Genomic DNA, 23901 nt, shown 5'->3' on the forward strand with positions numbered 1-23901 from the left:
ATGCATGTATGTGAGGATGTATGTATGTGTATATCGCCACCTGAAATGCAAAAAGACGTAACAACATCGCAACTGAAATGTAAAAGGGCGTGACTGATATTTTTTTTTTATTTTTCTCATATAATGATGTGAGTAGTTGTAATTCGATGAAATCCATCATATAAAACAAAAAATGTGAATTTTGAATTTTTTATTAGTTATGACTTTTTGCATTCTAGGTGATGATATGTAAGCTTGTATTTTGTTCAAGTCAGTTTTAATTTTCGTACTCGAATATGTTAAAGCGCCAAAATCATAGCCGTGTTTATGGGTTTGTATGTCTGCAAGTATTCAAGTGTATGCATGTATGTACGTGCATAAATTTGAGTGGTTTCGCAATCATCTTCGCTTATTCTCAAGCCACGCACGAGTGTGTGTGTTTATCTACAACTGCTGCTGCTTAAAGTTAAAATCGTGAGGTCATTTAGAAAAGCTTTGACCATCGGATTATTGTGAATATAAGTGACCAAAATCGATGAAAATCATTATGCACTAAAAGAAATTGCATGTACGCATTTATGTTTCAAAACAATGTATGTAGCCACCTGATAAATTATAAAACTGTGATTCCCCAATTCACTCAAAGGGATTTAAAAAGTGAGCATAGCCATGGGGCACGGGTTCGACGAGGCAGCTCAAGTTTTTCCGGTGCTAGAGGCTTTTTTGGTTGCATTTCTGGATTTTGATAATGGCATTCACTGGACGAGAGCTTCTTAAGATGAGATCAGTCCCGGGTCGAAAGGTTGCTTGATGTATGTATATACTTATAACTGGATCTCGCCCTTTATTTAGTTCGTTGAGATGCTTTCTCACAAGCCTGAGAGATGGTTCCACTTCAAGCAGAAGTCGCTTTAATTTCTACGAAAGCACATTAATTACGAGATATACATACATATCGTCGTGGTTAAAGTACAAAACCGCGTATCAACAAAATGCAAAACCGTGTATGTGAGGTTGTATAAAATATTTTCTAGGGAGTAAAAAATTCATATTTCCAAATGGTTCTCTTTTTCATAAAGCAGTCGCATTTTAGGACGATTGGATAAGGATTGAACCAAGAGCTTGTATGAGCAAGTCCAATTTTCGGCAAAAAATTTCATTTACGCGATTTGGCAGAACGACGATACGCGGTTTTGTACTTTAAACGACGATATGTATGTATGTAAGAATATATAAGACGCCATTTATATTTGTGTTATACCGCAGTTTATAATTGGAGCATAAGCAGAAAATAATAAATTACATAAAAAACCATGCTCTCATTGTTGGAGAAGTGTTAATGAAATTTTTACTACGCGTTTGCAGAGGTTACAACACAAACTTTAATTTCATTGACATTGGCGCTTATTTACGAGTAAGATTTCGAATGTATGGCAGCCTTTTATGGCCGGCATCTTTGTATTGTGCCACTGAGTTACAAGCCTACACAACACCTAGAAACAAACACAAATATACATATCGTTGTTTAAAGTAAAAAACCGCGTAAATGATATTTGTGCCAAAACTGAGATTTGCTCACCGGAAACTCCTGGCAGCAAGCCTTATCCATTCATACCGAAATATCGATTGATAAAACTAGTGTGAATTGAGTTTGTTTTATAAAAGAGAGGACCATTTTGAGATAAGCCAATTTTAACTGTCCACTGCAAAATTCGGGCAAACTCAGCTACGAGGTTTTGCACCTTAAACGACGCTATGTAAATAGGTGTGGTGGGCCTATCCAACAGCAATGTTATTTAACAAGTTAGTGGCTCATCGGCAGGCTAGTCAGTCATGCGTACAAATATACTCGTATGCGCATAAGCACGCATGCGCGAATGCCAGTCAGTCTATCCCTTGGCAAATTTTCGCTGGTGCGTTGATGCTTGCACAAATTTTGACCTTGAAATGCGTGTTTGTTTTTTTTATTTCTTATCTAAACTTTATTCATCACACAAAGAAGAAGAAGAAGACGACTCGGTCTTAAACAAAGTCACTTTTAAGTACGTATGTATGTAATTTGTTTACTGATGGCTTGCAAAAACGGCCTGGCATGAATTAGTGGCACCCGAGAAGAATATCTTGATTTGGCAAAAGTTATGAATAAAAATTATTGATTGTTGAAGGTTTATAAATAAAAAAATAGTACTAGAAATTTACACTTCATTTAAAGTAGTAAATAATTTTTGAATTGAACCTCACGCCGACCATTTTTGCTAAGCTAAACAAAGACATAGTGCAGCACATTTGATTTTGAAGAGCTTTAGTTTTTCTTAATTTCTTGTATGAATAATATATATGTATATGTATGTATGGAAATGCATGTAAGAGTATATATATATATGTATGTACATATAAAGAACCAATTGCATCAAACGCTGACGACTTTGTGACGGCCAAGCTGGCAAATTACTACTGAGCCGCATACGCCCGGCCAGGCGGCCAGACGGCCAAAGGAGCCCAAACGAACCAAACGGGAGGCATTAAAGGCGACACAAAGTGTTCGGTTACATGGCCATAAAGCGAAAGATAAAAACAAAGGAAAAACACCTAGAAGAAGCAAACTTAAAAGTTCTTTGCGAAAGTGGCATTAGAAGGCCAAACACAAATTATTCTAAACACAAGCGCACATAAACACACACATACATATGGGCAAGTCTTCAGAAGCGGGGATTTTGTGTTAGTTACCTTCAAATTTATTTTAAGAGCGTAATTTTGCGAGTACTTTTTATAAAAAGTCTGGGTAATTTTGATCACGATTTTCACCTTTTTTGTTTTGTTTGTTTATTTTATTAATGACATTTTAATTTGTATAAACAAGTTAAGTCATTGAGATAACAAGTAGGCGTGTTAGTTTGGGCATCTTTCGTATCTCCTTTTCATGCGTATAATTCCTTCAAAAATCATGGCAAATAGTAATTCTAATATTGGAAAATACACGCTAAAAAAAATATGTGCTGCTCATTGAAAACGGACAAAAACCACGCCCTCTAGAAATATTGCAATCTTTGAATTTTTCGAAAATTACCATTGTTTACTCAAAGCTCTCTTAGCATTTAAAGAAAATGAATCACGCAAGAATTGATTGTTTTCTCAATGGATTTCAAGCAATTTAATTCATCTTTCATAGCGTTGAATCGGCCGGTTCTGAAGATTTGCCCATACCATCGCATTTCCCCATTTGCTTAAGTGTTTGTGTTATGCAGAGCTTATCGCTATGCCGCCGCTGATGGTTAACCAATCCTTCTTCTGGGCCAATTTGTGGCAGCATCTTCATTAGCCGCTCACTGTTCTACGCCAACGCGGCTCTTTGGTGGGCGTAGTGAGTGCAAATTAAAAACAGGGCGTTTCGATTGTTCATTAAATTTAAATGTTCTACCATTGCGGCGTCGAAATGTTGCCAACATCTTTATATGTATGTATGTACTTATATGCGATGATGTCCTAAATACTTAGTTAAAGTAGAGAGTAGTATTTAGAAACTTGTGTCTTAAGTGTAGATGGTACCTTTTTGATGCCTTCTACATACATATGTATGTAGGTACGTAGTTACAATATACAAGTACCGTATGGATTACTGAACTGAAAAAAGTATTCTAGTTTTGAAAAGATTTTATGTGAGGTCATTTGTTTGCATAAGTTCCGTGGTCAACGTCAACAAACCCAGTAGGCCACCATGTGGTCTCAATAATCCGAATTTGAGAGTCAGTTTGGGCCAATATACCTCCTAGAATTCGAGAAAACTAAAAAAACAACCGTAACAAATAGGGAAATAAAAAACGGGTTTTTAAAGTTCTCTCGAAATCTAGCAGATCTATTGGCCAAACTGACTTCAAATTCGGATTCTGCGGGTCGAAAAACATAACCATAGGTAGGTCCGATCAAATGTACATCACACACATTTTTTTTGTGTGCCGGTATAATTAATACTTTTCACCGCAAGTTAATCGTTCGTAATCGATGGTCCCTCCATTCTAATTTTTTTCATCTGAACTTTGGAATGAAATTTTAGGTAGTCAGAATGTATTCACCTGCTCAGTTTGTGCCAGCTTCATTGTGAAAAAAGGCAGTACCCCTCATTTTAAACCTGCCAATTTCATGTCTTGACTGCCTTATACTAAACTAACCAAAGCATATAAGTATGTTGGTATGAATAACATTCGCAGCACCTAAAAAAATAGTCCAGTGCGTATAGAGAAACTCGAATGTCCACATCCCTAAAATTCACATATATGTATCAATGTATTTAAAACTGCGTCCGTCTCTTCGAATTCCAGATGAATAAGTTTTTATTTTGTTGTTGTGCTCTCATCCAGCGGTACTTTTGAAACCTATTGCAGACTAGTATCCAAATTTTTAGAGCTGTTGTTATAATCAAGATCGCACCATACCTGTATATGTGTGTATGTACAATAGGGTGGTGCATGTGAAACAGTAAAGTCGGAATTTTTATGTTTCCACCCCTAGGATTCTTTTATACAGAAAAAATATATATCCTACCCAAAAAATATTTAGAGGTCGTTGAAAGCCCTCAAAGCATGGAAAACTTTCCATGTATTGTATATGAAAAAAAACACCATTTCTTAGAAATAGTATAGAATTCTTAAAAATCCATACTTTCGCTTTGAAAACTCTGTTTCTCTGTAGGAGATTCCCAATAATAATATCAAATACCTTTTTTAAGCATTTTTTTATATTAACTATAATTTATGGGTCCGCCCAAAAACCCCAAAAAAAAAAATCGTTAGTATTAAAAAATGGTTAAATAAACAATTTGATATTACTACTGAAAGTCTTCGGAAAGTCTGGAGTTTTCCGATCGCGAAATATTGATTTTCAAGAATTCTATGCCATTAATATGAAAGTTTGGTTTTACCCATTGGAAAACTTTGAGCGCTTTGAGCGACCTTTAAATATTTTTTGATTTCAAAATAAAAAATAGGGGTATATATTTTTTTCGATATAGAACAATCCTAGGGGGTGGGCGCATTAAAATTCCGACTTTACTCTTTTTAGACCACCCTAATGTACATGATCATATTGAGAAATTAAAGAGGGTATGATCTGAGACATTACGTTGCACCTATTTATGTAAATATATGTATGTATGTAAATTGGGTTTAAGCTTAGAATCAGTTTTTCCGCTAACTCTTTCTTTCTTTAACTTTTGTGTCAAGTATGGCATAGTATAATAACCATAAGTGTACTCTTGAAACAAAGCTCTGAATTGTCTTAATTTCAAGCAGTATATCCTTAAATAAAATATAACAATATCGCTTTTAAAATATCAATTTTCTTAACGAGAAAAAAGAGGAACGTCCGAATCGCAGCGCCCGCAACAAACATTCGTAAAAATTTCAAGCTTTTTTTTTATTAAGATTCAGTTTTAATAATAAAGTGCAAGCTTGAAATAGCTATGTCTTACGGTTTTTTTTTTAACATTTTTTTTGCTGACTATGTTGTGCACTTCTTCAATACAAGATACATATGTATGTATGTATGTTCGACGATTTTTTATGTGGACCAAAATTAGCTTGTATATATAAAGATTAACGAAAATTAAATAACTATAAATTGATTGTTAGAGTATGTAGGTTCAGTGCAATTAATTTCTGATTGAGAAGTAATTGAAAAGAAAAATAAAGGCTCTTCTGTGCAGTTTTGTTTTTAATACCAATTAGTAGCGTACTCAACCCAAATGAAATTTTGAAGAAACTTAAAATATTGTAAGTATATTGGTAGTTATGTAGTTTCAAACACATGTCTTCAATTCTTCTTTATAAGTCAGTGCTACCTATATATACATAGGTACACGTATGGAATTATGTTAAGAATGCATATACCAGATTCTAAGAATTACGAATGGGAGTCTTAATATGAATATTACCATTGTTCCGCAGCACAGATAACAGTTTCACATCTTTTTCATTTTGCTAATGAAGACAAAATGCCACCAAGTTAATGTGCCACGGCAGCTGCAACATTGCAACACAATGCGAATACGCAAATGCTAAGCCATCATAAGTACTAAATCATTATTTGTCTGCCTCCAACTATTTTGGTCAACAATTTTGCAAACACCCACACAAAAAAAGTAGAGACTCAAAGGCACTCACACACACAAACCTACTAGTTGGCGGTGAAAAATGTCGACCATGTCCTTTGATAATGAAGTTGCTTGCGAACGAGGCTGCTGAAACAACAACAACGATGGCTCAATGCCACGCAACATTTACGGCAGTGTTGCGGCAACATTTGCACACGTTGTGTTTCCGGTACACGGATATGCACACACACACACACACACACACTTCGAATGGAAACATCGCAGTGTGGATGTGTGGGTTTTCGTCGCATTCCTTACGCCTCGTCCGCCCGCCCGGCCCCAAAGGATATGGCCTGATAACAAGAATGTGCCTGTGTGTGTGTGTGCATGTATTTACTTACATATGTACATATGTATGTAGGGATGTGCATATTTTATGTAAGTGTATTTCTTGTGCGCGAAACAGCCGCCGCTTTGTTGCCGCACGGTAAGTATAAAACAGGATGCGTGGCCAACACCAGCCACAGACGTCTCGAACTTATTTCACGAGCAACAAGTGGCAAGCGTTCGCTCGGCAAAACACCGGACGGACACACGGGCAAAGCGGCGGCACCGGCATTTAACGTCATCTCATCAAAAGTCAAAGCTACACTTTTAACTATTTGTGGCATCAATCATAGTGGTGCGGCGGTCAGGTCAGTCTGCGTCCAGTTAGCGTTGGCCAAGCGGAAAACTACAATTTGTTTTTTTTTGCTCCGTCACCGAGCGGAAACGGATGTTGTGTAGTGCTGTTATCGAACAGTTAAACTACTACAAAAAGTTAAGCAACAACAAAATTGAAACTAAAACTGAAAAAAGTGCAGATCGATTTTAAATAAGTCTCAATTGAGCCCGTTCCAATGATTGAATGATTGTTGTGCCGCGAATTAAACTTCGGTGGTTTTAAAAGTTTTCGCAGCCAGTAGCTGCAGTGTTGCACGACTCGACACTCTCGGCGTTGTACGCATTTGACGGCTTTTGACGGAGCGTTTATATTTTTACGCGCAACTCTCGAAGTCGACGCTGGTTCGAAGTGGAAATCAAAAAGGTGATTTATTTACAAACTATTTCACAAAGTTCTTAAGTTTTACTAATCCCGCCAAGGTTTACTTATCTAAAGTCATTAAAATGTGTTGCGGAATTTTATGGGCATTGAAAGGTTTTCAGTCTCTTCCCACGCAAAGGTAAATTAGTGATTGCGAGTACAACAACAGTATAGAGGTGGGGTAGTTTTGTGGTACAATATAGTTTTTATTAAGGATTTAAGAATTTACGAATTTCAAAATTTTTTCTGTTGGTAAAAAAGGCTTCACCTATGCAGGGTTAAAAAACTTCCGAACTATTTAAACTTAAAATATTCCAGACAGGCTGGAGTTCTCAACCTGTGCATAAAACACTGTTTACGCGATATTTTTAAGTTTAGCTTAAGCTGTAGAAAGATGTATTTTTGAAGTAAAAAAAAAATATTAAGTTGAACAGAATATATGCGGTAAAAATTTGGGAACTGTTCGAAAGGAAACTCAAATTTACGCAATTTGTTTATACCGTGACTATTTTTTGTAAGATTAGCAAAGTTTTTCATGCAAAGTTTTTTTGTTAATTTTGTATTAAAACGTGGCTTATAAAAAAAAAAACATTTCAAATATGAGGCTGTGTACGAAATTTAGAAGAAATCTAAAAAGTTTCATCAAAATGACAAATTTTTAAAAAGAATTTAAAAAATTAAAAATTTATTTTTAAAATTAAATAAGTATGCATTCAATTTTAATATAATAATGTGCAAGTTTAAAGTGTTTTAAAATTGGTGTTGATTTTTGAAATTTTTTTTGCTGACTGTCTTACCGTTTTTTTTTCATATAATGTTTGTTTATATGGATAAAATTATATAACGCCGCCAGAAAAAATATGATACAAAAATTAACACGAGTTTTAGAACATCACATCATTTGTACATTTTTATACTCAAGTTGAAAGGGTATAAAACTGCATTCTTTTTTTTTAGAAATTCTTTTGTAAAAAGTTTCAACTTTCGACGAAATTTTGCAGAAAGATATTACGAATATTTAAAGAAAAAACGGTTTGAAAAACCGCATAAAAGGAGACCTAAGTGTATTTCAGATTTACATGTTTACAAGCTGTCCTTTATTGGAATCAATAAAAGGCTAGATTGTTAACTTGTATGGAAGTCTTACGTTTAACAAATGACCTATGTAGCCTTAACTGCGCTTCGGCAATATAAGCAGGTTTTTGGTAAAACGTGGCGTCTGTCAACTAGAGGAATCCTTTGGATTTACATCTCTGATGTGGTGGCGCAGAATCTCAATCAATGGCGTGGGAGATCTGCTTGCCAAACTTCAAAGGACGTTCGCAGTGCGATGTACGGGAGCTTGCGCCACAACACCTGAGGCTGATATGGATGCAGTACTCAACCACGTCAACCGTCATCCGCGAGGTGGAAATTTCTGAAGGAAGAGATTTAAACTTGAATGGCTTTTCAACGCCACAGGATAGTACGCTACCGTTGCCTTTGCTGCGAAGATACTACAATGTCGAGTTCATTGAGGCTGAGTGCCGGCTTAACCCCAATACTGAGCCCGACTCACACATTGTAGAATCTTTACTGATACTTTACAGTATCTGCAGTCTTAATCGAAAGACCCGAATACAATCATCTCTTCTAAGGCCCTGGACCACTCTCCAACTACTTCCAAACCAGTTTGGTAATCATGTCGGATAACATAACGTAAATGTTTTAGTCTAGGTGCCAGGTCAGTAGGGATTACCTGGTAATAAGGCAGCTACCACAACTTGTGGGACTGTTGACTCTCCACTTCGCGTGGAGATAAACACCTGACTGTGATAGACATGCATGGCAACCCCATTCGTCCTTACTGCGCTCAAGAGGATGAGACAGCGACATATTTCTTTTTTTCTTCCGCAGGGGCTTTTTCGGGATTGGACATGAGGTCTTTGACAGCGAAGTGCTGAGAGCCGAACGCCAGAGCTCTTTAACACCCAACAATCTGCTCCAACTTATTCGTAATATGGTACAATGGACAGCATGTAGTCTGAGCGCTGTCTGTACGCGTTGTTTTGTGTGTTAGTTCCAAAAACAAATGTTTGTATACGCAAGTAGAAATTTCAATGAGCTAATGTGTGTAGCAAACGCTGAGGTGTAGTACATTAAAAACTAAACTTTGCCACACTGTAGCATAAAAGTAAAGTGACACTTGATACCGTAAGCAAGGCACAAAAAATATGTATGTATGTATGTATGTATGTATGTAGGTAGGTAGACCTACATAAATATGCCTTTTTACGTTAACAGCACACACAGCACGTTAATGCATTTAGTAAGATTATTGCCCATGATATTTTCCAACGTTATTCGCTCTTTAAATAAAAGTAAAACCTACCACCGTAAAAGATAATAATAAAAGTAAAAAAATTAACATATGAAACAACGTTGTTAGCGTTAACTTTTAAGACGCCTAACCGACCGAAATTTGAAGAAAAGTAAAACGGCAAACAGAAAAGTAAACAATGCGTGCTAAGTAGTACACAAACAACAAATGCGCTGGTAAAGCCCGGGCTATTTATTGACCAATAGCGCAACGTGGAAAGATGCGTTTGCTTAACGGTAAATATTGACTGCAGCGGCCAGTTGTTACACGCAGCTATGTAACATATTTCATACATATTTATTTACGCACATATATATGTAATGTACGTGTCTACATGCGAGTGTATGTATGTAAGTATGTACAAATGATCAAAGTCTTTATTTAAGCTACGCACAGCAGAGCAGAGTTTACTTTAAAGACTCAAATACGAACGGAAACTAAAATCTATAAATACTTATGTAAACATTTTATATTACTATGCAACTCCATAGCACATATCTAACTGTATTTCGTATAAGAAAATCAACTATAACGGCAATATTTTTAATACAACAGGTTTTATTAGATTTTGTTACACAGTGTGCATTCGTTTGAAGCGTTTTCATATCGAACTGTTCTCTTGCATACATATGTACATAGAAATTTTAACTTTTTGAAGTGAAACTTCTTTAGCGGCGGTTGGTTGGTTGGGAGTAAATTGGCAAATTGCACACGGAAATTGTTGGGACGGAAATGATGCAACGGAAATGGGGCAACGGAAATGGTTGGGGCTGAAACAAGGGCTTCTTGTGTGTATGCATACGGTATAAATTTAACAAAAATTTGCTAATAAAAGGTTAAAGAATAACACTTAGAAAAAGACCAATACAAGAATGAAACTAAAGGTGACTACGTAGATAAATGAAGAAAAGGATAAAGGCAAAGGTAAAAATAAAAACAAAAACAAAGATGCGTAAAGATAAAGGCAAAAATGAAGACCAAGGTAAAGTTAAACACTTTACTTATATATATAAGAACAAATGTGAAGGGGAATATGTAGCTGAAAAAAATGATGAACATAAAAGTAAAGACAAAGAGGAGGATGAGGATACCGATAAAAGCAAAGAAGAAGATAGGGGAAGAAAGATTAAAATAGAGGTAATTAAAGAGGAAAGGATATAGAGAGAGACACAGAGACTCAGTCTGGGAACTATTTTGGGATTTTAGAGATTTTCGGGATTCTCGAGACTAAAATAAAAATATAAAAAAATCGATTATAATATAATATCGATTATTTTATCGATATTTATCGGTTTTGTTACCGATATTTATCGATTTTGTTATCGATATTTACCGATTTTGTTATCGATATGCATCGATTTTGTTATCTATAATTATCGATTTTGTTATCGATATTTACCGATTTTGTTATCGATATGCATCGATTTTGTTATCTATAATTATCGATTTTGTTATCGATATTTATCGATTTTTTAATCAATATTTATAGATTTTGTTATAGATATTTATCGATTTTGTTATCGATATAAATCGATTTTGTATTCGAAATATTTATCGATTTTGTTATCGATATTTTTCGATTTTGTTGTCGATGTTATTATCGATATTTATCGGGTTTGTTGTCGATATTTTTATCGATTTTCTAATCGGTTTAGCTACCAATGGTATTATCGATGTTGCTACTGAAATTTTTATCGAATTTGTCATCGATTTTGTTATCGATATTTTGATGGACGTTATAATCGATTTTGTTATCGATAGAAGGTAATGGAAAAACAGAATAAAACGAACAGTGGTAGAGGTAGGGGTCTACATTGATAGAAAAAAAGCGAAATAATATAACCTTAAGCAAAAGCAGACGTGTGTATGTATAGATAGATAAGTAACGTAAGTTTCACTTCTGCAGTGTGGCCCAGGCGCACTTACTTTTTTTTTAACTAAATATATATTTACATAAATAGCAAACTGTTAAAAATCGTGTTTTTGCAAAAAAGTAAATTTAATAAGAAATTATTTTTCGGAAAGAGTCTTGGTTAAGCCGAAAAACCCTCGAATTAGGTGTGGCAGTTTTAGGAATAAAATTAACAAAAAGACGGTTTTATTGTAGATTTCGGCAGAATATCTATTCCCAAACAACATATTTTGTAAGAGAAGAAGTTACCGCAAGTGAATATTCAGTCACATAAGCTGTCAAATCAAATCAAGTTGTAATTTTCGCAAATCAAGTAAATAACTATTTTCGAAAATTAAACATATTCATTTTTAACCAGTTAGGAAATTCTATTTGTTTACTAATTTGATATATAAAAAAGATTTAAAAATAAAAGGATTTTTAGCGGTTGGCACCGTGTCCCGAAAGGGCCCCAAAAACCACAATTTTTTTTTTTTTATGGAGATTTTTTAGTTTGCTCCATACTACTCATAGTGTTTGTAATTTTTGCAGAGCCATGCGGCTTTTAAAACCTGGTTTTATTATATTTTCAAACCGAACGCCAAATCCGCAATCGACTGTGGGTCAGAGGTCGGCAAACGGTTTGCAAATAAGCGGTTGTTTTAAATTTTTACAATTTTTGAGTTATACATCCTCTAAAAAAAACGAAAATAAATTAACGAAATGGGCCCGAAAAGGAAAAATAAAATACGCGAAAGGGGAAGGAAAAGACACTAGAAATCGCAAAATTCATATTATGCCCTTTACAATTAAGAAAAGGCAAAAAAGGCAACATCAAATGTGTATATATGGAATCAGGGAAAGCTAAATCGTAGTGTAAATCGTTCTTAATCGAATATACTCTATCTCTTTAGCAGAAAAAAGTGCCTAAAATTGTATGGAGATATTTGCAAAATATATCTGAAATTGAGAGATTTTCTCGAGGTCCTTCCATATAAATCCTTATATCCCGTAACATAACGTCATGTAAAATGGAAGAATCGCGCTTTCAAATAAACCTGGGTTTTAATGTTTACGACAATTTTGATAAAAACTAAAAAAAGTTACACGCATAAATTAAACATATTTTTGGATAGCAATGAGTTGCCATCTCCGCCACGATGAAGTTGTCGCATTTTCATTATTATTATTTTTTTTCGTCATTCAACGATTCTTGGAAATCGCTCTTACTTTACTTATTTAAAATGAGTTTGGTAGATGCGGCACTGTTAGAGACTTTTGCAATTCTTCTTTCCTGGAATGTAAACATCCACTCTAGACGAATATCTTGATTGTAGTCTAAAATATTATCGAAGTGATAAGTGTACACCGAATTATTGAGAATTCTGTGCTTTATCCCACAACGCCCACGGAGCCCACGACTGAGCTACTCAAAACCGGCAGCTGGTCGGGCGCGCGTTCAACTTTAAAGGCGCATTTGGCCAGATGAATACTTGCCCGAAAGTGAAGTGTCGTGGCCCTTTGACCATTCCACTAGGAGGATCAGTCTTCTTAGTATTGAGTATTAGGTCCTGGCGACGATTCTGTGTGCAACGCTCAGATTCTTCATGAGCGAATTGGTTGCATTTAATCAGCATGGCTTCAGACCAAGCCAATCCACCATTTATCAGATTTTCACAGTGCATTACATATTTAATTACCAAAGTCTCGAAAAGGCCACCGGTTGGATGGGCGAAATAGCCCAGTATGCCCCTTTTTGGTTATAAAAACTCCTAGTTTTCGCCAACGTTTGAGTAAAACTTATGTGACATTGTGGCTATGTACTTGTTGCATTGTATTTATCGTAGCCATTGCTGCTGCGTGTGTGTGTGTGTGTGTGTGCTCGTGCATCCGTACACCCATCACGCGGATGTCGCCTTTGCATTTGCAACATTCACGCATTATGATTTATGAACTGTATGCTGCTCTCTAAGTCCTGCGGTTGTGGTTGATGCGAAGCGAGGTGAACAATATACATGTGTATATGTATATGTGTGTATATATGTATGTAGTACGAATGTATGCTTTCTCTTCCGCTGGAAGAAGTAAATCTTCACAGGTATTTTTGAACTTTATCAAGCTGGCTTTCTCAAGCTGGATGTCCCAAGACCATCGCATTGTCGCATATCCTGTGGAGGACATGCAGCCGAAGTGGATTCGCATTTGTTTACGCTCGTGTTTAATTCGTTACTGCACCCGCGCGCGTGTGTGTGTGTGTGTGTGTGTATGCGCCAAGCTCATATATGAATTTATTTGGAGAGTGTGAGCTTGCCATACCTATGCATACACCTAGACGTAAATAAAAAAAGTTCCCCAGCGTTGGCACAGTTTCGCATCGCATAGTTTTTCATATCATCAATCTACCGCATATCTGTTCACATTTGGCGTTTCAATTTGTTTCTATTATTGTTGCTTATTTATTGTGGCAGCTTGGAGGCGCATTTGTATGAAAAATTATTATTTCACATCTGTCGAGCAGATGCGAATGTCTCCGTCAGTTAGAGAATCCAGCCGAGGAGCGGCGAACAGAGGACGATGCATGCACTTGATCACTGTTGTCATCCAAGTTATGTTGACATTTTGTGTGACAAGTGTAAGGTATCTCTACTCACGCACATACATACACCCAAACAGTGGGTGCCACTGAAAGGTATACCTTTTTCCATAGATGCAATAGACGAATAGCTAGTTGCATGAGGCGAACTGCTTTTTGGAATCTGGAACCATGAACTTGATGTTTATGGGCATTACGTAATACCAACAATCCCATCAGACACATCCGCGAAAAGTTGTCTTACTAGGATTGGTGAAGAGTCGGTTGGTTGGTTTGAACTCGGAGATTACCTAGTGGGTCAATTATTACTTCCGACAATACGTTGTTAAAAGGCCCCACCATGTTGAAGTAGGACCTTCCTGCAAAGCTTTTATATGTGAATGCTTCCTATACCCACAGACCTCTCTACATTTCACCAACACGTCGCCTGGATTCCAACTCCAGCTGTATAATATTTCCAGAAAAAGGTTGTTTTGCTTCTCCGGGCTCTATTAAAGAGTCGTCTCCTTGACAGCGTCAGATCAGAAGGTCCGCCGTACTCTGGAGGAGATACTCTCTGCCTTTACGGAAACTTAGGTGAGAACAGAGACCTAACTAGCTAAAACTTTGAAATTCTTTAACAAACTTAACTAATTTTATTGAAGCTCTCATAACTTAAGATCATTAAAACCAGACTTTTATAGCATCACATTCAACAAACAAAAGACAACAAAAGTGTTCTCCTGGTGCCACTTGTTGCACACTATGGATACTTCGCTGCAGTTTTTTTTTTATTTATTTGCGTCAAAACCTTCAAACAAGATGGATGCCAGTGACGCTGATGTAATGTTAATGCCCTTCATTTTTATTTTCCTTGGCGAATTCTCCTCAAATGTTATGTTTCTTTACATAAAATTTTCTTCTTGAATGAAATGCATGTGAATATTTACTCACAATTCGAAATCAGTTCAAGTTAAAAATATATTTAGTGCGAGTAGCTCCGCAGGGTATACCGCACTATGCGGCACCGGAACTGCGCGACAGCACGCGACGCGACATTTTTGCCTAGTTGGTCAACTTTGCCGCGCTGCGTCGCGTCGCGTCGCGTAGCTCCGCTGCAGCGTAGTGCGGTATGCTCCATAAGAATCCATGCAAAGAATATTTTGCCGCGTCGTTGTGTAGTGTCGTGTCGCGTCGCCTAGCGCGGTCGTACCTTTAATCTGTTGCTGCTGCTGCTGTGGCTGGCTGCACTTCGGAGTGCTTCATCCGCACGCGCTTTTGCGCTTCATTGGCGTCACAAGGAATGCTAAAACATTAATACTAACAATGGCTAATTAGCGTTGCATGCGGCTACTACATATAATGTGGCATCGCCAATACGTTCCTATCATAGGTATATACTAACTTTACATTTTTAATAAGTTCATGGGCGCTGAAGTATGATTTAAGGATTCTTAGTGGCGGCTTCTTTGTCTTGGTCTTCGTCTTTCTCTGCACTCTATTTACTTGTACGTATGTAGTTTCGCGGATGCCGCAGAACATTCTATAATTAAGTAGTAAGGGGTATCAGATATTTATTGTCGGCCGTATTGTTGCTTGACTGACTAAGTGCGAATTGTGAGTTTTTCACACCACGCATCAATGTTTATTTGTTTTGTTGTTTATAGATGTAGATGCTGGTGTGCTATGTAAGGCATTAACTCATCTCAAATTTGTTAGCCGCGTACTTTTATGATTAACAGCGGCGACTGGTAATACTGTTACGGTCTTGTTATTGGTGTTGTTGTTGTGTGAACGTCATGTTGGTCTTTGGTTAGCTTAGTTTTTATGACAAGTGGCAGGGGGTGGGCCTGGGTGATGATTTCGTCAGCAATATTTATGTATTTACTTTTTTAATTTGAGTATATATCTGAAACATTTAGTATATTCTAATTTGAGGTAATATTTTCCAAAGGTACATTCAATTTGTCAAATTGCGAAAAGGTGTTATCATTTTTAGAACTGACATTACGACCGCGCATAACGGTTAAGTACATCTTCTTCTTCTTACTTGGCACTACTAACGATTGCCGACTTAGGATGAGACCAAAGAAATCGCTATTTCAGAAATTGCGTCAGTTCCCAGTATCCCAAATGCTGACAGATCCTTTTGCATTTAAGACTTCTCATCTTTGTTCGTCAGAGTCCATGATTCTGTGCCATATAAAAGGATAGGTGAGATATTTGTGAAGCGTGTCGAGAGAAATTCTTCTCTTGACCTACAATGTGACATTTTTGGTGGCGTCTTTGCTGGATCCAAGGTATACAAAGTCCTTCCCACTATCAAAGTTGTAACTGCCGACCATGTGCCCCAAAATGCAAAGACTCTCTGTATGCTGCCAGAAGGTATTTTTTAATTTCCTCCATTCAACGCTACTTTGGCTCCTTTGGAGAATTCTCAAATTTAGAATGATAACTTCTTTTCAAAAATAAAAAAAATATGATCAGTACCGAATTATTAACTAGGACCTTACATTGTAAAAATCTAGTCAAAATTGGATTTTCTAGGCCTGAATCTGTTAGTTACGATCCAATTAGTTAGTTCATGAGCCTTTCCCACAGCATCGTCCTTTAGAACTCCAAATTGTGTATAGGAGATACTACACTGTTGTAAGTAGATTAGAATCAATAGTAAATTGTAACAATATTGGTATCAATAAGAATAATTATGTCCGATAGTTTATGATAAAAGTAAGGGCAGCAAAGTCAATATCGATATCGATGACTGAATCAGTATCTATAGCGACCAACAGTGAAAGCAGATGCAAATTTAATTATACAAATTTTTGTTAGCTGCTGGCCACACTCTTTATGTTTCATGTTGCACACCTTGAACCCACTGACTCGCTTTTGCCGGCTCGGCTAATAATTTATTTTTTAGAGTACAGAGAATTAACTGCAAGGGGTTGGGTAATGTGAAATCAAAACGGTTGAAACCACATAAGTGAGAACTGGAAGTCCAATTGTTCAACTGGTTATTATTTTATGCTTCTTATCCGGCAGAGTTCCTCCAGAAAATTTTAAATACTTAGTAATAACAACAAACACCGCAACTTAATATTTAAAATTTTTTATTTCCATCTCCATTCCAGCGCCGAACGACATCGCCTCCAATACAATATGAGTCCCCTTCTGGTCTTCTTCCTCTATATCATTCAGTTGCAGGCAGCAATTCGAAGTGAAATTATCGAAACTCCAAATCTAAATTTGAACACTATTTCCGATTCTGAAGACGACGATATACAAAGTAGTGACTCCCTAGAGCGAAAAAGCACCACCACCACCACCACCACTGTGGATCCACTTGATCTACCTTACGTGAAGACTACTCGCGATCAAACAGAAGTAGAGTTTCGTTATCCGATTGCATCATTGAACATTGATTACTCGAAGAATTTAATTATATTGAAATTCCGCAAATCCGCAAAAGCCGATGAAGAAGAAGCGAGGCGTCGAAAATCGCTCGATGAAAATTTTATGCGCTTCGGACGCGCGAACTCGGACTTCATGCGCTTTGGTCGCGATGCTGCCGATTTCATGCGCTTTGGGCGCAGTCCTTCGGATTTCATGCGCTTCGGCAAGCGATCCCTTGAGCAGATACCAAAAGTGAACAGCCTTGATCATGAGTACAATTACGATAAGGATGCCGATACGAGTCGCCGATTTGAGCGCAGCCAGGAGGCTATACGCGACTCGCGTGGCGACAATTTCATGCGATTCGGGCGACCAGCTGAGGACTTTATGCGCTTCGGACGCAGTAGCAGCAACGATTTCTTACGTTTCGGACGTGCTTCCGGCGATTTCATGCGCTTCGGCCGAAATCCCTCGGATTTTATGCGCTTTGGACGCGGCGGTTCTGATGACTTCATGCGATTCGGTCGCAGTCCCGACTTTATGCGTTTTGGACGCGCACAGAAGGAGAGACGTGACACCGATAGAGACTTTATGCGCTTCGGACGACCAGACAACTTCATGCGATTCGGAAGGGCATCCGGCATGCCGACGATTTCGCCGAATTTCATACGCTTCGGCAAGCTTGATCCGAACTTCATGCGGTTTGGCAAGAATTTAGATCACCAAGCGCAGGAGAATACGAGTACGAAACCGCCATTGCCCAAAGAGGTGATCAAAGAAGCTGCAAAAATTTTGAACCAAGCTGAACGATTCGGTGGAGAAGGTGAAAGCAACCCTATGGATAGGGCTATCAAGGTGCTTTTCGGAAAGGAGGGAGGACACAAGCTGTCGTCCGCGCAGCGTGAAAGGGCGGCGCAAAGTAATGAAGACACTTCCAACGACAACGACGAAGTGGAACCTGACTACGAGCTTAATGTGTCGCAGTGAAGCAAATGATTTTGAGTGACTACTTCAACGCTCGATTTGATGACCAATTGTAAATATTAAGCTACTCCTTAGGAACTGAACTAATGAGAACTGGCATAGGAAAAACGGACACAAACACACACACACAATTGCAGACACATTTTAGATAGGGTTTCACGTATATATGTACATACATACCCCAACTAAGTATGTATCCATAGGCAGAAAAATGCCAACTGCAAACTGATTTTAAATTAGTTATAAATACATATATGTATATATGTAATCTACTATATAGTTAATGAGTATATCAAATGTGTTAGGGGTGAATTTTTATTAGGGCTGGATTGAAAATTCACTTCTTGGAAAAGTTCCTTACTTTTTAAAATCAAAACAATTATGTATACGAATATACTGCAATGTGTATAATATTAATGTACATAAATTGTGTTTATGAAATTGATTTAGACTATATAGAAAATCATATACTTTTATTCCAAATATGTAAACTAAAATATTTTAGCAACAAGTATTTACTTACTAATAAAGAAAATACATATATAAAATTTTAAATATAATGAAGCATGAAAAAATCAAAATAAAACGAAGATTTCAAAAGCAAAAGGACATTCTAGTTGTTTATTTATTCAAAAACATTTCTTCATAAATTTATTTACATATATACTTCTCCTTGGGGTTGTTGTATCGGCGCCTTGCCTGAATCGGCTAGTCTATCGACTGTCGTCGTCGTCGTCTATCCCAACAACCAGTAGACCATGTAAACCCGCTGTTTTGACGGAATCGGATCAAATTTAAGCCTGGATCTGATTTGTGAGAATGCAAAAATGACTTATGAAGCGCATATGAAGTTGATCTGCCTCCAGCAAGTAGCAAGTTGGGTGCTCCCTTCGGTATAATAAATTACGGGGAGGCGGCCACAGAAGGTATCCCATTGCTGTCCGAATGCCGGTGATCTGACTGTATGTCTCGTCCACTGCGTCCTATCAGTCCCCGATGACCAAGCTGGCGAAACATTATTTCCATAGAATCGGTAGGCTAATTGAATATTGCCAAAAACGATTTTGCGTTTGTGAATGTATCCTCTTGAAAGGAATAAAGACATTGTGGACGTTGAATATTCGCCAGGAATATTTCTATAACAGTTATAGTTACAAATCTTACTCACAAAAATCGTTCTTTAACAAATATTTTTTGACTTTTATTTAATGACTCTTTAAATAACCGTTATTTCTGACTTTTATTTTATAAATCGAAAATAATAATTGTTTTTGATTTTTGTCTAAATAATCTGCAAATAACAGTTATTTTTTATTTTTAAATTATATGTCTTAGATAAAAGTTATCGGAGACTTTAATTTATAAAAGCCATAAATAAAAATCAGTCACTAACCTTTATTTTTTAAATACTTATAAAAGTCGATTGTGTAACTCGTAATAAACTTACGTTTCCCAATACCTTTTTAATTTCGAAAAATGTGAATGACTTTTATACGAATGATTTAAAAACTAAAAGTCAATAACTGATTTATATTGATGACTTCCAAAAGTAAAAGTCACTAACTGTTATCTAAGACATATAATGTAAAAATCAAAAATAATTGTTATTTTGGATTTATAATGTAAAAATCAAAAATAATTGTTGCTTTTTTTATTTTGCCTAAAATTTGCAAAAAAAAAAAATTATTTTCAAATTTGAGTCTCGGTGAAAAAGAAATCGATTGGTATGTAGCACTTTGTTGTAGAGCATTTCCTTCATAGTGAATTTTTCCATGACAGTTTTCATCAATAACAGTTATGTTGGGTCCCTGGTAAAAAGTAATAAATAATAAATAATAAATAATAAAATATCAAAAAAGTCACTTTCCAACAGTAGAAAAGTATTATAGTTGGTTGGCATCAAAATCATCGAAGAGGTCATTCCAGGCGATTATTATGTAAAATGATATCTTGAACCCGTTTTTCGATTGCCAAAGTTTCGAGACAATGCGAATTTATATTGCTTAATGAGAGTTTCAAAATATCCTGAAGCAAATATCCACGTCATCATTGCTAATTCTTATGTAAAATTTACCGTGGGTGACGGTAGAAAATGGCAGGAATCCGCAGGAAAACAATCTTAAATATGGAGCAACTTTGTTGTGCGTTTTTTTACATATGAGTAAGTATATAAATATGCGTGCGCATATGTATGTATGTATGTTTGTAGGTATGTGTGTGCAATCAGACTTTTCGTGATTAAGTTTCAACATCAAAGTGCAAAACGAAAAATGACACTGTTGTTTTTTTTTTGATTTTATGCAAATTTGGCAAATAATCGAATTACAAAAGACAAACTTAAAACATTTTTATGCCTGCTATATTTAGGCAAGAATAAAATATAATATGTGTACATGTATGTACATATGTATGTAGGCACTGGCATGATTGCGCAATCGAACATATAAATATGCATAATTCACAGAGCACACGAGAGCAGAGCAAAGAGCTCTATTGATTTCATTGATGTCAAAAGTGGAAGATTTGGCGAATATCGTTTGGAGAATAATATATATGTGTAGGTATGTATCCTTTTTAGTAAATCCTAAGTATGAATTCCTTTTATCGCATGCAAATTTTTTCCCCAATCCACAGGGGGCCAGAAGACATTCAAAAACGGCCATAAAATGAATAAAGAAAAGCAAAAACAAATAAATACAAAATACAATACAAAAGCGAAGTTTAAAAATAAAAAAAGTAAAGCTTGAATTCGTAATTAGTAAAAAAAAAAATTAAAAATAACAAAAAAAAAATCAAAAAAAAAGTAAAAAAAAAACAAAAAAATAAAATAAACAAAGCGAAACCCAAATCGTTATTAGTAAAAAGCCATAAAAAAAAACAAAAAATGCGAAATACAAAAAAAAAAATACCAAAAAAATCAAATAATTTTTTATGCCGGGCGTGTCGGATTTGCCATTTCTAATTTTTTAAATATAATTTCAAACTCGTGATCAGTGAGCCCAAAAATTATAGAGTAACAAGTTTCAAGCCAATCCGGTTACTTTTCACAACATTGTCCACTATATTGGATCCACCATTTTGAACTTTTAAAACCTTCTGTAGCAAGTTTTAAGCCATTCCGGCAAAATTTCGAATATTGACCACTGTTTATCGTTTGCTGGCGCATAGTGCAATCCGGTATTCATTTATACGCCATGTCAGGCTATGCTGAGCTTTCTCGCTATTTTTACACCTCTCTGATATTGGAAAATTTTGTTTGATAGTCTACCAGCGTCACATTAAGGTGCCATCAAATTCACATAGTCGGTAGACAAGATTCAGAAAGCTAAAAGAGCAAATCATTATGTTAAGCAGCTAAAGTGTTCAAGTATTGACGGCGCTGTGGAATGCACTAAATACAATACATTCATCTATACATACATACATACATGTATGGTAAGTATTTGGCGTTGCTTCCTTCTCCTTCAATTAATTCGTGGTCTTGATATTGTAACTCAAAAAGGAGGGACCACCAAACAGCAAATGGATTGCAAAATAAGCTTTTTAAAGGCAGAAATGCACTCGGAGGTTTGCTGGCCGAGAGGCGACCGCTGCTAGAAAAAACGTTTCCTAATTTAGACATTTCTCGGATCAGGTATCGAACCAATGTCCTGATGAGCTTATTTCCTCTACTCTACCAAGAATGGTCTCGTGTGAGTTCGATATCGAGGCATAAATGAACGCTTCCTCCGTGCGAGCGCTCTCCTCCCAATGCGACTTCGCAGGCTCCGGAATTGCGTTCGATCTTACCCTTCACATAAATGCCAGTATGCACATGTATGTACGTAAGTATGTTGTTACATTTTTATGGCCAATTAGCGTTACACGATTATGACCAACAGCTACCACGACGCACTAACACTTTACTCGTACGTAGTAGTTACATACATACATACATATATATATTGCAAGCAAGTAAATTTGCATTTTGCTCATATTTATGTTTGTGTGTATAATAACTGTTGACTTAACGGTGGTTTAGCCATCTTAATATTTACATACTTTTACCACCGCTTCACGACTACAAATATGTAACTACAAAGTTAGTAAACGCAGCGAAGTGAGAATTGAAATTTTGCGCCACACAGCTAGCTTGCCGTTGTTGCTGTTGCTGTTGCAGGCTGCCTGCCGCATTGTTGAAGGCGTTAATACATCTCAAATTTGTTAGCTGCATAATTTAATTTGCCTTTTAGTTTGATTAAGTGCAACTTCCTACGCGCCCATATTGTGCCGTTGTTTTTCACAAGAAGGTAGATATGCATATACAAAAAAAAAAAAAAAGTTTAAAAGGAAATTAGTAAAAAATAATACTTTATACTTCTTCCATTCTTATCCGCATTATGGTAAAGTTCGCAACTACATACAACCGACAAGAAGAAATGGATTGTTAACATCACATAAAACAATCTAAGGAGAATAAAAAAAAAAAAATATTTAACATGGAAGACATACATACCCTGAGGTTCGGCTCCACCGGTGAGTGCGCCACTAACCATTTCGCTAACTCGCCGGAATGAGTGCTAGCCACAAACTTGGCAACACCCATTCGTTTGCCTAACGTAGTTTTTCAACATGGGGAGCGTCCCGAGCGGTACGAAGTCGCATTATCCTGCCCTAGCACCAACACGGTTGCACAGATAAGGCATTTCCATCAATTATGCATAGGTTAGAAATAAAAGAGTTTGATGCTTTGGCCAGATACACAGCCTTACTTATTACTAAGTAAGAAGAAAATTCAAAAATTACTAAGCAGGTAAATTATTAAGCAAGTACCGAAAATAATAATTATTTTACAATTTTCAAAGAAAAACATCAAAAGCTTCCAAATATCGTAAACAGTTTCGAGTAAATATATATTCACATTAGCGTGGGCCGAAAACCCGCTTTTTAGAATTTTGATTGCTAATAGCAAAAATATGCTCTAAAAAAATATGTGTGAAATATGAAAATTTTTGGTCAATGTCTTAGGCTCGCTCAAGTCCATCAAAGTTCAATGTGCTCCAAAAATAAAAATTGATTAATAAAATTTTTTACTTAAATTGGAATTATCTTCGAAAGTATTAGTGCCTTTTTGACAGAGGTTCGAAGTAAGCTAAGAAACAATTTTTTTAGCACTTGAGCTTTGATGGACTTTGACGAGCCTAAGGTATTTACCAACAATTTGAATCCATATTTTTGCTATTAGCAATCGAAATTCTAAAAAAGCGAATTTTCGGCCCACGCTAATGTACATACATATCTACATATGTGTTCGTTATATGATGTATGTGTTTGTTTGTCGTTCTTGTCTTGTATGAGTCCGTTAAGGTTTGAAATTTTCTGAGCAATATCTATAAAAATTATAATTAACAGTCACTTTTTTATTTTTATTAATGGCTCAGGAAATATGTATAGTCATATATTGAGTTATATTTTTTGGATAAAAAATAAAACTAAATTTTCTGGAATTATTTTTTTGCTCTGAAATAATAATTATTATGAGAATTTTTTCTTATAAAAAATAATCGTTATTTTA

General features: G+C 36.1%; 1 protein-coding gene across 1 annotated transcript; it reads left to right on the forward strand.

The window, feature by feature from the left end:
- Positions 1-6901: 6901 nt before the first annotated feature.
- FMRFa (FMRFamide related propeptide) lies at positions 6902-18556 on the forward strand. The gene is made up of 2 exons (XM_017620331.1): positions 6902-7151; positions 17102-18556. Exon 2 carries the CDS (start codon positions 17130-17132, stop codon positions 18348-18350), a length of 1221 nt encoding a protein of 406 aa, XP_017475820.1. The 5' UTR covers positions 6902-7151; positions 17102-17129; the 3' UTR covers positions 18351-18556.
- Positions 18557-23901: the final 5345 nt, after the last annotated feature.

The sequence above is a fragment of the Rhagoletis zephyria genome, unplaced genomic scaffold, assembly GCF_001687245.7.
Source record: "Rhagoletis zephyria isolate East Lansing unplaced genomic scaffold, Rhagoletis_zephyria_1.1 Rzeph_scaffold_00038, whole genome shotgun sequence".
NCBI lineage: Eukaryota > Metazoa > Arthropoda > Insecta > Diptera > Tephritidae > Rhagoletis > Rhagoletis zephyria.